Here is a 16,338-nt window from a genome sequence, read left to right on the forward strand (position 1 = left end):
TAACCTTTCATGACTGTTACCAATTAAGTCTCCTTCAATACGAAAGAACGCTGAGTCTAATGACGTCAGAGCTGTTTTGGTCTGCAATAAGTCAATTAGGCAAATACATGCTTTGTTAAAGTCTCAAGGCAGACGGATGAACACTTTAAGCAGAGTGTGTCGTTAACCTTGCGGATACCCAGGACTAATTTGTGTTCACTTAATAAGGATTGTCATTAGCATATGAATAATGCCAGCATTGAGGTACCATGTGAATACTGAGGCAGAAAGCTGAATAAAATTGCAGCTGCACTCCACTTAGGGCTCGACCATTTTGGCTTGCGAGGTGATGGTCAGGATGTAGAAGTACAACTTTTTATTGGGTGTAAAATTTGGCATATCTTACGTGGGGCTTTGCCCCGCCTGCCTGCATATTTCCTTACCAATTTTCTGTATCGGCAGACCTTCTTGTAAATATATTTTCTCATAAATCAGAACTGTACAGTAGTAATTTTTGAGTTGGTTTCGATATTTAAACGATTTTTTCTATTTTTGCCACCTCTTCTATAAAATCATAATGGTCGTCCCTTACTCGCGAGAAAAAAACAGTGTAAAGAAGGCAGCAATGCACTGCATACGCAGGCCGTTCATCACCAAGGCGCCATTTGACATTGTATCAGACGACAGCCGTCATTCACATGAACAAAGGAGACCAGTGCGAGGCATTGTTAATGACCGACGGAGGCCGGGATGGCTTTTGAGAGACAAGAGATACCCAACATGTCGGACGGGAAGAATCGCAAACAGGGCGGCGATGCATCGTCGTCGAGGCCGAATGCAGCGAGGAGCGACATTTACGCCGTAGATGTGCAAGATGCGGACGTCAAACACGACAGGAAACGGATTTTTCGTGACTTACAGAACAGCTGCAATACTCATTGTTATTTTTGTCTTGGTTGTAGTGTGTGTGGCTCTGATTGGTGGTTTAGTCGGTAGAGGCAGGAGTAATAACAGACAGGACTACATCGTGAATACTACTAGCACATCGCTACCGACGACACTAGACCCGAGTATTCCATGGTATCGTGTACAGTTACCTAAAAACCTTATGCCGTCGCACTACAACCTAGAATTTATGCTAGATCTTGACAAATTCAAATTCACAGGAAATGTGGTAATTACTGTTACTTGTACGTCAGACACGACGTTGTCATTGTACACACCAGGCAATTAAACATCAGTCAAGACAACGTAGCCGTTAAGGACATATCCACCGGCAGTGATGTGGAAATCACACAGCAGTTCGAGTTCACACGGAACAGATTCTACGTTCTTCTGATGAAAGAAAATTTGAAAGGCGGAAAGGAGTACGAAATAACATTTTCGAGTTCAAGGGCATGCTGAGAGAAGACTTATTCGGAATTTATCTTAGCTCATATGACGTCAGAAACGAAGATGGAATCACTGTCAAAGGGTAAGTATATTAAGGCGGCTATTGCTATCGTTTTCCCACTTTTGTACTCAGGTGAATAGAAATCATGGCATAAATTAATGTAAGTCGTTCACATGATGATGGCGGGAAAAAGCTAACGACAGCTATTCAGTATTGATCGTTAAAATTTCCCCCATTTCAAAAAAGATCAGCGCATGCCACACCTCGGCAATTAAAATAAAAGATTAAGCGGCAATGATAGATGATCGTTGAGAAATTTTCCCCGCCGAGGTTGTCGTCAATCGTGCGTTTGTCTAAACACTGAATAGCGCGGAAAGAAGCCAAGGGCAATGACCCAAGTCTATTGCACTCATGCAGACACAGTACACAAAAGACGTGCTGTACCTTGTCGTCTGCAGCACTCACAAAATGACCAAAAAGTACATGATAATTCCTTGAATTAATCATCAAAATTTTAACACATATTTCCACGATACAAATATCAAATGATGTTCTACGTAAGGTGTGGTGTCATTGATTGTAAAAGTTCCCATTAGGAAAATAAAAATGCAAGAAAAAAGTTACATGCTTTCAAAAATGAAGAAACAGGGAAACATATTAGAAAGAACAATGTACTATGTAGTCTACACCCGGATGACCTTGAGATCCTTTGAAAAACACAATTTTGGAGCAATGAAGTCTGTTTTGAAACGTAAACAGATTTTGTTCTCGAGATTGAGGAATTATTCAAATTTTAAAAAAGAAATGCTGACGAAGGAATGGTACAGCTTAGGAGATGTATCTACCTGGTGGTGAAACTGGATCAGATATCAATGATGGGTAGTATGCGCCTCGAAAGTGAAAGACTTAAATTTTTGCTCTCACTTTCCTTCAGGAATCTATCAATCATTCTCTTTCAAAATCAAGAATAAAAATCAGGGGTCACCGTGCAAATTTTGATACTGGAGAAACAAACCCAAGATTTACCGACATTTTAAATTCATAATCACCGACATCCGTGTGCTAAGTTAATGGAGAAAAATAATTTTATTTTAATTTCGAAAAACTAAATCGGTAAAAGGTTTTCTTACACCAAGAGTTTTACAACGAGCTCCGCAAGTGGTAGATCAGATATGAGAGTCCAAATATCTGTCCCCGACAGATGTAAACATTTTAAGTTGTAAAAGAAGCAAGACCATAATTATGTTTTTTAACTTTGCCCTTCGGATTTTACACCATCTCACCTGCGATGTATCGTCGATCATTAGAATCAGCTGATAACATTTAGCATGCAGTCTTTTGGTAACAAGTGACGTCATCTGTAATTGGATGAGCAAAGCGGAAAACATTAAAACAAGCTGTAGTTGATCGATACAAAATCCGAGTTTAAACTTTCGAGATCCATCTGCAACTGAACAATATGAAAGACAGACTCGTCTATTTTTAGCGGAGGTTAAACGAAACAGGTGATACTTGAACCACGGCTTATAGTTTTGGAACAACTATTGGGTATTAGAAGTAGGTCGAAACGAGAAACTGACGAAAAGAAATTTGCAAAAAAATCTACATCACACAGACATTTAATGTAATGCTATTTAATGCACCTCCTTGGATACGTCTGTCAAGTGGCAATATTGAGTACAGTTTCCGGTCGTTCTTTCAGTAGGTGGAAAGAGTTATGATTTCACTTTCAAGTTGCGAACTTTTTAAACTGGTTTCAAATTCTGAACGCCAGCGTAGTTTGTTGTGTTAGCCTATCTAGCCTGAATGTGCCTACAGTAAACGCAAAGACATTGTACAATCACAAAATCGATCTTTTCAATAAAAGTCTTAAGAAGGTCGACCTAACGTACATTGGACTCGTTCGAGTGACTAATTGAATTAGCAAGCAGCTGTTACTAGGGTCTTATAGTGAGTCATCGCGTCTCAATTGAAAAGATAATGTGCTGCTTAGGGAACAGTCGAGGTCAACGCAGGGTCAATATTTTGAAAGTAACAGGAGCACAAATAATTTAATTTTGCCTGTTTCGTGGTGTGCAACATAAATTCTTATGTGCACAATACAAATTGTCTGTTTTACGTCCCACTTACCCTCTTAAGGAAGTACGCATCTCGAAATTGAAAGACTTAAACTTTTACCCGAACCTTCAACAAATACAATTCGCTTTCGAAATCAAGAATAAAAAGTAGAATTAATAGTGAAAAATTTGGCACATAAGAAACTGTCTACCAAATATTTACTGACACTTGAAATTCAAAATGGCCGCCATCTTTGTGTTAACTCAACGGATTTTTTTCGATTTTAATATGAATCAGCCAATGGAAACTTTACTTACTCCATGAGCTTCAAAATGACCCCCACACCATAAGTCGTTGACCAAAATGTATTGAACAGGTTTAAGAGTCCAATTATCTCTCCCCAAGGTGCATTCTACCTTGAAACGAACAAAAGGCTGTATCTTGTCTACTGCGTTCTGTCCCAAAACCTCGGTATGATTTATACACCCATGCATGGCACTTGTTTACGGCAGTCCTATTGCAAGCTTTAAACTTGAACTGGTGATGCAAATCAATAGCCTTTAGCAACATCGCCTCAGTTGAACACAAATTGAGTTTGTATTCATGTGTGTGTGTGTGTGTGTGTGTGTGTGTGTGTGTGCTTCCAACCTACCTTCAAAATTATCAGTAGATGTAAAGCCGAGAATTCACTTATTTTGCTCCAATTGTAATCATCAATTGTGCGTATTACTCACTATGTAGTTTCCCATTAATCGTGCTATTTTTGATGATCCAATATTCATCATCGGTGATACGTTTTTGTCGTATTTCACATACATAATGACACCTTTGTTACATTCTCGGTGTGTGATTACGTCACAAATCAAGTATTTCATGAAACCTGTTCGAGATTCGACCTAGTAGAACACAAACAAAATAAACCAGTCATAAAGAGTTAAAGATGTTTTCAATATTGTAAAATGTCATCGACTTAATTGCTTTAATCGATCAAACAGCCAGCCAGTTTTCCCTTAGGGTCCGTCTCAAATTTTGCTCAAGTTCTAACCCTAATCCCCTGGCCGTAGTACGGGGGAGGGGTGGGGGGGTCAAGTGTTGAACCTCCATTCAATCAGCGAACTTCACTTTCGCATTTTTATTAACTTTTCCTTACATGGCTTGTAAAAATAAGGAAAAACTGCACATTCCTACCAACAAATTTTACTGCCAACTCGTTCTTGTCATACTACTGTGATCACTCCCAAACACAATTTACCGACAGTAACATTGTATCGTTAACTTTTCATTCATCATATACTAAAGAAAAAAGTATCGTTATTTAAATTTGCTAAGTGTCTGCAGATATCATTATTATCATTATCGCAATTCTGAACAAGGGGTTTGATCTAAACGAAGGAACTTCGTTGCTTGAACTTGTGAGACAATCTGAGACGGTCTCTTATCTACCTTCACTATTTCAACGTGTTCAGTAAAGCAAGTTTCAGTTGGCTGCGGGCAAAAAGGTAGCGACTGTATCTCGCTTAAGGTATTTCGCACCTCGAAAGTGAAAGACTTAAGCTTTTGCTCAAACTTTCCTTGAGGAATCTTTCAACCATTCTCTTTCAAAATCAAGAATAAAAATTGGGGGTCACCGTGCGCATTCTGGTACTAGAGAAACAAATAATTCAGGATTTACCGATATTTAAAATTCAAAATGGCCGCCATCCCTGTATAACTCTATGGAGAAAAATAAAATTTTCGAATTTCGAAAAACTAAGCAGGTGAAAATGTTTTCTAACAACGATAGCTATAAAATGAACCCCGACAAGTGGTATATTAGAAAAGAATTGTACAAGCTTGAGAGTTCGAGTATCTGTCCCCGAGGCGCGTTCTACCTTAAGTCTTCTCTAGTATATTTATTTGACTTTTATCACAGGTATGCCATAGCCTCCCAGTTTGAACCAACCTATGCTCGTAAGGCGTTTCCCTGTTTTGATGAACCAGCAATGAAAGCGACATTTTCCATCAGCATCATCAGGGCGCCTCGATATCGATCGCTCTCCAACGGAAAGAAGTTATCAACAAACAAACTGCAGGATTCGTCCTGGTACAGGGACGTGTTTGAGACCACGCCCGTCATGTCAACCTATCTGTTAGCTGTAGCGTTGTCTGACTTCGACAGCTTAGAGCTGACAAGAGCGAATGGAAAAATTGTAAGTAATTCAGTAGGTCAATTCTTCATAATTTTTTGGAAACACAATTGTTGTTCAAGAACAGGTAATCACATTGGTTCATTCTTATCAAACTCACATTGTCAGATATAATTTTTAAAAAATACTGGAGGTTTTTCTATTTGAATATCTTTTATTGGCAATTTGTTGGCAGTCTTTCAGCACGTTTTATTATCAAGGAAACCATTGTCTGTCAGTCAAAATCTACAAAAAAATGCAGGGCAATAACTTCCTTCCTTTAATAATTTTTTTTTTATTCCCTGACGCAGATCAGGGTCTGGGCTCGTGATGATGTCTTATCACAAACTCAGTTTGCCCTTAACGTCGCAAATTGGTCATACGGCTATTTCGAAGAGTATTTCGGCATAGAAGACCCTATCCAAAAATCTGGTGAGAGTTTTAAGCGTTTCGCTTGCAAATCATTTTCAGCGTCATACTAGTGTCGATGAACTCTATATGTTAAAATTCATTTTAAAGATAAAATCAAATTCAAAATGTCAGATTTAATTTATAAACTAATATTGGAGTTTTTGTATTTAAATATAATTTGTTGGTAATAGTAAAGAGGGGTTACAGTGCTTGTCAGAAAGATGTAGCAGTACATTTCTCTTAAATAGTATTTCATTGTTGGTAGTATTTTACTTAATTGCTTTGAAAAAAAACAAAAGTTAGAGACATATTCTTGTGAATGCATTCATACTGGAGTTCATGGCATTCTTGCCTACTTGACACAACTCCGTTGCCGTTACATAATTGTTCTATCACTATTATTTATGAATTGCAATTTCGATATGATATAAGATTAAGCATGACGTCGTTCATGTTTTTGTCAAAGTTGTGACTTTATTAAAGACGCAAAACCCAGATGTGAATTTGTTTTAGTTTTTTTCTTCTTGAGCGATTGTTGTTTATTGCTCATCTGCGCATTTATGTTTGACCAGATCTCTTTGTGGTACCTGACCATCCCGCAAAAGGCATGGAAAACTGGGGTCTTATTACACTCCGCGAGAGCGCCACCATCGTCGACGAAGAGGAATCTGCTGCAAAAGTTCTTGAAGACACAGCCGATCTGATCGCTCATGAAATCGCACACATGGTATTAAACGATTCAGATTTTATGAGAAATTATCTTTTCATTAAATTTCAGTAATATAACTATGTGCGTACACGTTTGGATAAATTTTCTCATTTTCTCGACAGTTCGCGAGAAATGTGTTGGCGAAGGGATTTGTTTTCCATAGTATATTTTATGACCATGCAGTTCTGAAAAAAAAATCATGATAAATTTCTTTGAAATTGTAACCATTTAAAAGTTTTATTGCCAAAGACGTCATAGCGAATAGTTTACCGTATTGCGAGAGTTTCATACCAATGAGTAATATGTATTTTAATTTTGATTCATTTTTCTTCAGTGGTTCGGTAATATGGTTACTCCAAAATGGTGGACAGATTTGTGGCTCAAAGAAGGATTCGCTTCAATGTTTGCGTCAGAAGCTTTGAATCATATATTTCCTGATTGGAAGATGGTAGGTAACACATTGTGTGAATTGTAACATTTATTTCAAAATTTTTCAAATAATGACTCACGACCGATACTGGAAAACACAGAATGTGTGCGGTATTCAATTATCTTCTATGCATGCTATTCAGCATAATATTTTCTATATTACATGCCTCGTATATCGAAGGTCACGCGCTCTATGGAATATAATGGCAACTCGTTAGTGACGTCGGGGGTCGTATAGTCATCGTTTGACTGAAAATGGACCGGAACTATTTTCAACTTGACAATTTTGGGATCTTAACATGATCAAATTAAATTATTTGAATATCACGCATAAAAAAATTGAAAGACCGCATAACAGTTGTTCAAATATCAATGCGCCAATCAATGATAAAAATCTTCCATTTTTGACAGCTTATTATTGTCATGATAAGCCTAAACATTTGGAGTGAAACCTATGTTAGAGAGGCATGTAATGAAACATTTAAAGCCCAAACAAGGGACTATGTACCCTCGGGGCAGGAGACCATTTGCCTGCCTTCACCCACTCTTTGAGCTAATAGCCCCAGATCTTGGCTATAATACATTCTACATTAGATATTCTAAATATTAGATGTGAATGGTAAATGAGGCAACCATGGCATTGTCAAACCAGTGAACAGTGCCAGATTCCTGACATTTTAAAAATGAAACTACTTTCCGCGATAATGTAATGTTAAATATCATTCCTGGGCTAAAAGATTGTGAATCTAGAAATCAACAAATTCAATATGGCGCTGAAAATTGAACTGAAATGTACTGTGATGCTATTTGAGAAACTTTGCACTAATCTATTGTTAAGACTATTACAACCTGCTAGCATTCTCCCCACACCAAACGTCGGTTCCAATACGCACTGCCTTCAGTATTGTAGAACGCTAGCATGTGTAATTCCATTTTCCAGAACGAGATGGTAATTGCTCAATCAGTGCTGCCAGCGTTAGAAATGGACGCCTTCATGAACTCTCACCCTTTGTCGTCGCCAATCAACGATCCGGATGATATCGTACAGTTTTATGATGTAGTCACCTACTGGAAAGGCCTCAGCGTCATTTATATGTTGCGATACTTCGTCGGCAAAACGACTTTTCGCAGTTCCCTTCAGGTGAGCTCTTCGCTGATTGCTGAAAAATGGGTGTCAGGCTAAGCAATGCCATGACAAAACATTAATTTATAGAGTCTTTTCTAATTCATCTTTTCTAATTCATCTGTCATTGATTATTAATAACAGATGAATTAGCAGATAGCACCTTAGCAAACAATAAGGCAGAATAGTTATGCCCCTAAATTTCTTTACTTCTGTTGGCTTACATTATAATTAGTAAAAACGAATATTTGTTACTCTCTGGTAGTTTTTGGTGTAAAAAGAAAAAAAATACCAAACGAAAATAATAGATGAAATATTGTAGTTGCATGACATTACGGAAGCCAAATAGAATTATTGAACTCTGAACTAAAGTTTGTTGTTTCTGAGACTTGCCATGTTTCACGTGAAATGTTTAGCTTCAAACAGTTTTGATAAAGGATGAGTGTTATAAAACTGTTGTTCCGAAGAAAGCAGCGTTATTTCCCGAACAGAAATACATATTATAGATCACATGCCACTGTTAGAAGTAGACACACAGTTGTGAGAAAATATTTGTCATGCCAAAGATCCAACGATACGTTTTTCCTGCAGAATTCGCCTGCGAATAGCAGTATATTTTCAAGACGTAAAAGACAACTTTTCTTCGGCAGATAAAATCATCACTATTCTGAAGAGATGAAAATCTGCCTTTTTTCTGTCAGTTGTATTTTGATCAAATTGCATTATCGAAAAATGTGATCGTGCGATATTGCCTTAAACTTGTACGTATAACGTACACGAATGACATTTCTCGTGGTTGTTAAAGTATAAAGTAAATGATGGTTTTATCTGCATGATTATGATATTGCTTACTTCCAGAATTATATCAAGAAATACATGTATTCTAATGCTGATATGGATGAACTCTGGGAAGAATTTTCAGAGGTAAGTCCAGAGTGACTATATAACATTGTGTGTTTTATAAATAGTCGAGTGGTATTAAAATTACGTTACTGTTGCCGTTCGAATACTTCTGAATATCACAAATGAAAAAGGCGTAATGATGTTAACATTATTGTTTTTTTCTTTCAGAAGATCAGAGGGTCAGAATTCTTTAATAACACAATTTAAAGACAATGGTCTATTTTAAAGAACTTGAGTCCAATTTTCTCAATTTTGAAACAGGCTGCAAATAGCGGACTACAGATTAAAGAAATAATGGACACATGGACACTCCAGAAAGGATATCCTGTCGTAACCGTGTCCAGGGACAGGTCATCAAGCATGCGCAATGTGAACGTCAAGCAAAGCCACTTTACGATTAAGACAGACGATTCGGATATTAATATTAATGATAGTCCATACAGGTGATTGATACTTTACCAACACTCAAATTGTCTAGTATCCCTAGAGTCTCTATATGTGTGAACATCAGTGAAATTGTTTATATTTGTGTTTACACGAAGTTTGCATTTGCCATAATATACATAAATGCTGATAACAATTTTGATTTTGCCTACTTCTGGACCATTATCGACACATCACATTTTCTCTATTGGACGCTTCAAATTACATTTTAAGTAAAGAGTAGCTCACAAATGTCCTCTTCCTTTGTTTTCCTGATTAAAGTTTATTTTAATTTGCGTTATTATTATGTAAATAGTAACTTGGACAGCAACTCTCTCCCCCTACACTGGCAGAGAGGCCCGAGTAACGTGCAATTTTAAATAGATCAGCACAAACATTTTCATATGAAATGATCTTGATTGAAAGAGGAGTGGTTATTAATGTAGCAATGTGATCATAAAACTAATTTCTAGGCAGTGAGGCTTTGACTGCCGATGGACTATATGTAAGCTATTACAAATTAATTGAAGTAATGTCTCTGTATGGTTATTTTTCTCTTAACAGGTACCAATGGTTCATATATTTTGCATATCTAACCCATACGAACAGGACTCCAAAAGGTCAATGGTTGGAAATGAACTCGAGTGAGTACCGTTTAGGTACTGTCAATATTTTACTTACATTTTTATTTTTTATTTATTTTGACTAGGACAGAGTTAGATAATGGTGACTGACCCAAATATCACAAACTTTAATGAGACCTGAAAACACCGAGCCTACGTACAGCTAAAGTACAATCCACGATTATCCAAGGGGGTATGTTGTTATATATTCATCGAAGAAGACACAGTCAATTTACCACATATTTACACCAGAAAGAAGATGGGCCCAGTTTCTTTAGCTATAGTAGACTGAAAGATATGTCGCTCGAGGGCGCTTTCTACGCGTAAAGACCGCTGTCGATCGACGGGTCTTTCAATCTTTTTCATCAAGTGCACTCAAAGTTGATTTTTGTTTTCAGCAGAAAGTTTAGGAAGAAAATTAACTTTTATAGTATCATTCAAACATTTCTTCTGCTACGATAAAAATGACTGCAAAGATTCATGTAAATATACGTTTCATGACAGCCAATATCGAGATGAAGATTGATTACAAAGGTAACTGGATACTAGGGAACAAAGACAAGGCCGGGTTCTACCGTGTCAACTACGAAAACGATAACTGGGACGCCCTCACCGATCAACTGCAGAGAGATCACACTGAGTTCTCGCCGTCTACGAGAGCAGCCATACTGGATGACGCCTTTGCGCTTCAGAGGTGAGGCTGTGCAGTGACACTGGTCGCCTATGTCACGTCCTGAAATTTGTTAATAGTTATTTTACAATTGCGGATTACGATCTTCATGCCAATACTTGTGTTGATGGTTTCTGTGGAGATGTGTCTGTTCTTCCCGTATTTTGCTTTTGTCATTGTTGTTGTTGTTGTTGACGACGATGGTTGCTGTAAGGTAATTGTACTGGTTCCGATGATGTTGATGATGACGATGATAATGACGACGACGACGACGATGATGATGATGATGATGATGATGATGACAACGCAGATAATGATAGAACGCAATTATCGGCGCTTGTTCTGTTGACAAATATACAATTGTGTTTGTTTCAGAGCTGGGTTACTGGATACAAACCGTGCTTTAAGTGTCACACTGTATCTCGACAGAGAAAATGATTATCTTCCTTGGATGGCTGCTATGAAAGGTTTTAATTACATACGTAAACGGATGTACACTACAGAATCTTACGGCCTTCTGCAGGTATGTTTTGATATCTTCTTTTGATCGTAGAGGTACATATGAAAAGTTTTAATTCTAGGCTGATATAAATTACTGGAGAACAGTGTATAGTTCCAATCATGGTGGTTTTTAACCTTTTTCAAAACGTAAGCTGTATTTTTGCAAAAAAAAAACCATTCCAATTAATTCCATCTATATTCATAAAATCTGAATTTGCTTCTGTTGATTCTTTCCAGAGCAGTCGTTTTATCAATTTTCACGTTGAAAAGGTATAGCGATTTATAGTGTCACTTTCCGAATATTTACACTAATTATGCAAATACACGTTATTTTATCTTTATGATCAGATTGTTTTACAATTCAAAATCTTGTTCTAGTTTATGTCAACCTTTACATTTCAAACTCGTTCCTCTATCTTGTATTCTGTATATGAAATGATTGATTAATACTGACATACAAATGTCATTGAAATCTCCAGTTTCGTAAATTTTGCATGATTTTGTTAACACGCAGAATTACATTAAGCAGAAGGCAGGCCACCTCGTAGCCCTTCTCGGCTGGGGCGTGGGAGACAACTACGGTACCCTGGGGTCAAAGGGCAACTTGCAACAGCGATTTTTGAGAACTTTGACCCTGAAGACGCTGTGTGAAAATGGTGACGAAGAGGCTGTCAGTCAAGCTGTCACATTATTTGACAACTGGCTCAACAAGGACGAAGAGTGAGTTCCTCATCTATTTATATTAGACTCCTGTTTAAGATTACACTGCTACTCTGCTTAGCTTCAATATTTGAATTCGAAAAAGCAATGGCATTATAAATTATGATATAAAATATTGTTCTGAACTACACTGTGTTGTACTGTACAGTGCTGTGCTGTGCTGTGCTGAACAGTAGTGTACTGCACTGTACTGTACTGTACTGCACTATAGTGTACTGTCCTCAACTGTCCTATACTATGAACTGTCTTGTACTGTACTGTACTGTACTGTACTGTACTGTACTGTACTGTACTGTACTGTACTGTACTGCACTGTACTACACTGTAGTGCCATATCCTCTACTGTACTATACGGTAGTGTATTGGACAGGCCTGGACTGTTCGGTTTTGTAATCTTGCTTTTTACAACATTTTGCTATGCCATGTGGTAGTTTCCTGTGCTGTTCAGTATTGATCTATACTGTGCTTCACTGTACAACAATTACCTCCCCTATACTTTTCAGTCTTGCGCTATATTGTGCTGTATTGCTACTGTGCTTTTCTGTACTGTATCGAAATTTGCTGTGCTGTACTGTTCTGTAAAGCACTCTACTGCTGTGCACTGCACTGTACTGTACTTAACTGCACTACAGTGTACTGTCCTCAACTGTCCTATACTATGACCTGTCTTGTCCTGTCCTGTACTATACTGTACTGCGTTTTACTGTATTGTAATGTTCTGTACTTTACTGCACTGTACTACACTGCAGTGCCATACCTGTACTGTACTGTACTATACGGTAGTGTATTGGACAGGCCTGGACTGTTCGTTTTTGCAATCTTGCTTTTTACAACATTTTGCCATGCCATGTGGTAGTGTCCTGTGCTGTTCATTATTAAGTTATACTGTGCTTTACTGTACAACAGTTACCTCCCCTATACTTTTCAGTCTTGCACTAGGTTTTGCTGTATTGCTACTGTGCTTTTCTGTACTGTATCGAAATTTGCTGTGCTGTACTGTTCTGTAAAGCACTATACTGCTGTGCACTACACTGCACTGCACTGCACTGCACTGCACTGCAATGCACTGTACTGTACTGTACTGCACTGTACTGTACTGTACTGTACTGTACTGTACTGTACTGTACTGTACTGTACTGTACTGTACTGTACTGTACTGTACTGTACTGTACTGTACTGTACTGTACTGTACTGTACTGTACTGTACTGTACCGTACTGTACTGTACTGTACTGTACTGTACTGTACTGCACCTATACGGTAAGATGCGATAATGTACAGTTATGTACAGTGTGGTATGGTATGGTATGGTACGATATATGCTCTTTTATGTAATTTGTGTATACTGTATCGCAATCTAGCTATGCTGCACTTTATTGTTTATTAGTCCCCGCGGACGAAGTCCGGCGGGGACTTATAGATTGGGTCCCGTCTGTGCGTCCGTCCGTCCGTCCGTCCGTCCGTCATCAACAGTTTCTCAGACACTGCTGAACCAATTTCGTTCAAACTCAGCACAAAGGCATAGCACTATGACCTACAGATGCACGTCGATTTATTTTGTGATACGATCCAATATGGCCGCGAGGCGGCCATTTTGTTGCGATTTTTCATGTCTTTGGACCATAACTCAAACATCCTTGAACAGATTCTGTTCAACTTGGCACAAAGGCATAACACTATGGATTTTATATCCATATTAAATTATATCACGATACGATCCAATATGGGCGCGAGGCGGCCATTTTTTTGCGATTTTTCATGTCTTTGGACCATAACACAGACATCCTTGAACATATTCTGTTCAACCTTGGCACAAAGGCATAACACTATGGCCTACATGTGCATGTCAAATTATTTTGCGATACGATCCAACATGGCCGCGATGCGGCCATTGTGTTTGCAATTTTTTCATGTCTTTGAACCATAACTCAAATATCCTTGAACCGATTCTGTTCAAACTTTGCACAAAGGCATAACACTATGCCTACATATGCTTGTCAAATTATATTGCGATACGATCCAATATGGGCGTGAGGCGGCCATTTGTTGGGATCTTTCATGTTTTTGGATCATAACTCAGACATCCTTGAACAGATTCAGTTAAAACTTGGCACAAAGGCATAACACTATGGCCTTCATGTGCATGTAAAATTATTTTGCGATACGATCCAATATGGGCGTGAGGCAGCCATTTTGTTGCGATTTTTCATGTCTTTGGACCATAACTCAGACATCCTTGAACCGATTCTGTTCAAATTTGGCACAAAAGCAAAACATTATGCCCTTCATATGAACGCCACTTTATTTCATGATATGATCCAATATGGCCGACAGGCGTCCATTTTTTTGCGATTTTCTCATGTCTCTGAACCATAACTCAAACATCCTTGAACTGATTTTGTTCAAACTTGGCACAAAGGCAAAGCACTATGGCATACATATGCATGTATCAATTAACCTTGCGATAGGATCCAATATGGCTGCAGAACTGCCATTTTGTTGGAATTTTGCATGTCTTTGAAGCATAATTCAAAGGTCATTAAACCCATTTTGTCCAAACTTGGCACAAAGATCAAGCACTATAACACACATACATGTATACATGTCAATTTACTTCGTGACATGTTCCAGCTGCCAGATTGTCATTTTTGGATTTTTTCATGTCTTTGAGGCTTAATCATATGCAAATATTCCTTATCCAATGTTGTTGAGACTTGGTACAAAGATAAAGTACTATGGCATACTTATGCATGTCTACTAATTTTGTGCTTCGATCCATATGGTCAATAGACAGCCATTTGATTTCAATTTTATAAACATAGGTCACTGTCCTTCAATGGACTGATTTTGTTCAAAAGTGATATGGCTGCATTCTTGTGCACATTAATTTGTTTTATAATATGATCCAAAATAGCTGATTACAACAACATACCCGATCCCATACCATTTCGAAAATTCCACCAAACCATGTGTATAGTATGTGCTGTCATGACACTAGAGGCAGTGAGGGCGTCGTTATGTGTGATGTAATCAAAAGTTCCTTTAGTGGTCAACACCGGCAGAGATGAGTCTTTTATTGAACGTTCCTCAGATTACTTTATTATGCAAGTCACAGGCCTGATGCACCCGTTGCATCAATGTCATCCACAGCTACCTAGACACCAAAGATTATGACAAAATGGACAAGCGGGGACTGTGTCATCAACGATGACTTGTTTTAATATACTCTAACGTTTATCTTAATACTGAACTGATTCTAAATTGTTTACAGAATTCCAGTCGATTTAAAAAGTTTTGTATATTTCATTGGTGTAATGAAGGGAGATTCCGAGGTATGGGACACAGTATGGCGACGGCAAGAGGTATCCAGCCATGCTGATGACGCACACGCATTACGTCAGGCACTGGCAGCCTCACAGTATCCTTGGGTACTATGGAGGTAATTTAAATAAATTTATTAACATCTTTATTTCTCAATATGTTCTGAGTATATTCATGGATGAAAGAAAATAAAAAAATGGATATTAAGTACGAAAAGTGTAGACAATAAAGAGTTAGGGAACGTTGTCTGTTATAAGCTGGCATGGACGAGGGGGAAATCATATGGCAGGTAAAGGATATTGTTGAAGTTAAAGTGAGAAGATTCGATTGCAACGGGTTTTGGAAATGACTTGCCTCGAGTTGCTTAGTTTTTGAGTCAGGGAAAGGAACACAATTGGTGGGACGGGAATATATAAACTCGTAGAAGAAAGGCAACTGCAAACTGCTTTCATCATCTCCAAATTTCAATAACGTCTTACAAGTACTAAATCAATGCAATAAACATTTATTACTGAAAAAATAATCCGCCACCTGTTCAATCGAACATGACAGGAATAGTGGAATCATTCGTCTCAAGATGGAAATGTTTTCATTTTCAAAACCTTATCTACAGTTAACAGGGCAAATAATTGTTGTTGCCAGGTTCATGGAATGGAGCTTGGATAGCACGAAAGTTCGGATGCAATACGGTCCGTCGAATATTGGAAGCGTGGGAAAGACGCATTTTGGGCAAGCCTTGGCTTTTGATTTCATTGTAGAAAAATGGGACGTTATCCGAGAAAGGTAATTTGATACGATTCTGATTTCTGACTTGTGCGGCGTTATTGCTGTCTACGCCATTGCACGATACTTAAGCCAAAGAAGGTGATCTTATGAAGATAGTATGCGCCTCGTAAGTGAAAGTCTAAAAT

At 38.0% G+C, this 16,338-nt stretch overlaps 1 protein-coding gene across 1 annotated transcript; it reads left to right on the forward strand.

Annotated features, from left to right (window-relative positions):
- Window positions 1-663: 663 nt before the first annotated feature.
- Window positions 664-12,111, forward strand: LOC139124697 (thyrotropin-releasing hormone-degrading ectoenzyme-like). The gene is made up of 12 exons (XM_070690817.1): window positions 664-1,453; window positions 5,343-5,619; window positions 5,907-6,027; window positions 6,579-6,733; window positions 7,050-7,163; window positions 8,085-8,285; window positions 9,126-9,191; window positions 9,432-9,613; window positions 10,158-10,252; window positions 10,721-10,910; window positions 11,262-11,409; window positions 11,902-12,111. The coding sequence occupies exons 1-12, from the start codon at window positions 1,377-1,379 to the stop codon at window positions 12,109-12,111; spliced, it is 1,836 nt and encodes a 611-aa protein (XP_070546918.1). The 5' UTR covers window positions 664-1,376.
- Window positions 12,112-16,338: the final 4,227 nt, after the last annotated feature.

The sequence above is a fragment of the Ptychodera flava genome (assembly GCF_041260155.1).
Source record: "Ptychodera flava strain L36383 chromosome 23 unlocalized genomic scaffold, AS_Pfla_20210202 Scaffold_24__1_contigs__length_23054250_pilon, whole genome shotgun sequence".
NCBI lineage: Eukaryota > Metazoa > Hemichordata > Enteropneusta > Ptychoderidae > Ptychodera > Ptychodera flava.